Genomic DNA, 1055 nt, shown 5'->3' on the forward strand with positions numbered 1-1055 from the left:
AAAAAAAAATCAAACCTTTAAATCTCCTGTTCTATCATAAAAATCAAATCTTTTATCAGCATCTCTCTTCAACTCTCCACCAAACCCATTCCCTCCCACGAGAAATCTTCCCCAGCCGGCAAGACTGCTCCTTTAACAGCCTAAGCATCGTCGGCCTCTCGCCGGCGACGATTCCAAATTCATCTCGAAACTCCTCCATTCCACCTTCAATAAGCTGCCATATAAAAGATCCACTTCCCGCTCCCTCATTCTTCGCAGACATGTAAATAAGATCGAACACTTCACTGTAAAATTCATCACGTTCAGAGTTACTGAAATTCTGATTCTTATTTGATAATCCAAATTCTGTAAACAGAACAGGTTTTCTCAGCTCTTTCTCTCCATCCTTAATGTGAGAGCTCACCCATTCAGAGACAAACCTTCTCTTCCCTGCTTGATCCGTCCCTTCAGGCAACCTGGAAATGAAGATTATCATTTTCTTCTTTGGATTAGATGTTCGAAGAAAATCTAATGAAAAAGTTTATTAATTTATAACTCAAAAACATAAATTTTCCTCCTTTAATCGGCTCTCATGAAGCTTAATGTGATTCTCACCATAGATCAGGATAGATGTGTACTGAGGTGAAGTCAACAGCTGGGATTTGAGAGTTGCGGATGAAATCCAAGCCTAGTTTGCTGAAATGATCTGCTGGGTTCAGCTTCAGTTTTAGGGGGGTTGTGGGGCCGTAGAAACCTTCAAATCCCACTGTTACTAAGTGCTTGTTGTCAATGGATTTAATATAATTCGCCATTTCTTCGATCCAGTTCTGCATTCTTAAAAAAAAGAGATATAAATGCAACACCAAATAGATGATAAGGTTTAAAAATCAATTTTTTAATGTAGCTAATGCTTAATTCTTAATTCTTAATTCTTTCGCTTGCTGGAGTTTTCGATTGGTGAACAATGGCTGGCGAAGCACGAGCTTGGGTGGTTGCGGGGGTCGGAAGATTAGATACAGAGAAGAAGATGGAATGGTATTGTTGATGGCTAAAGAGCTAATTGGTAGGTGAATATA

At 39.2% G+C, this 1055-nt stretch overlaps 1 protein-coding gene across 2 annotated transcripts in view; it reads right to left on the reverse strand.

Annotated features, from left to right (window-relative positions):
• The window catches only part of LOC110025368 (mannan endo-1,4-beta-mannosidase 2-like), a gene marked incomplete at its 3' end in the record, with an annotated part of 3235 nt that continues 2180 nt past the window's right edge, over positions 1 to 1055 (reverse strand). For both annotated transcript variants that reach the window (XM_020725813.1, XM_020725812.1), the window contains 2 exon segments: positions 1 to 455; positions 595 to 806. In XM_020725813.1, the coding sequence (XP_020581472.1) occupies positions 56 to 455; positions 595 to 806 (612 nt within the window).

Source organism: Phalaenopsis equestris, unplaced genomic scaffold (assembly GCF_001263595.1).
Source record: "Phalaenopsis equestris unplaced genomic scaffold, ASM126359v1 Scaffold000297, whole genome shotgun sequence".
Lineage (NCBI taxonomy): Eukaryota > Viridiplantae > Streptophyta > Magnoliopsida > Asparagales > Orchidaceae > Phalaenopsis > Phalaenopsis equestris.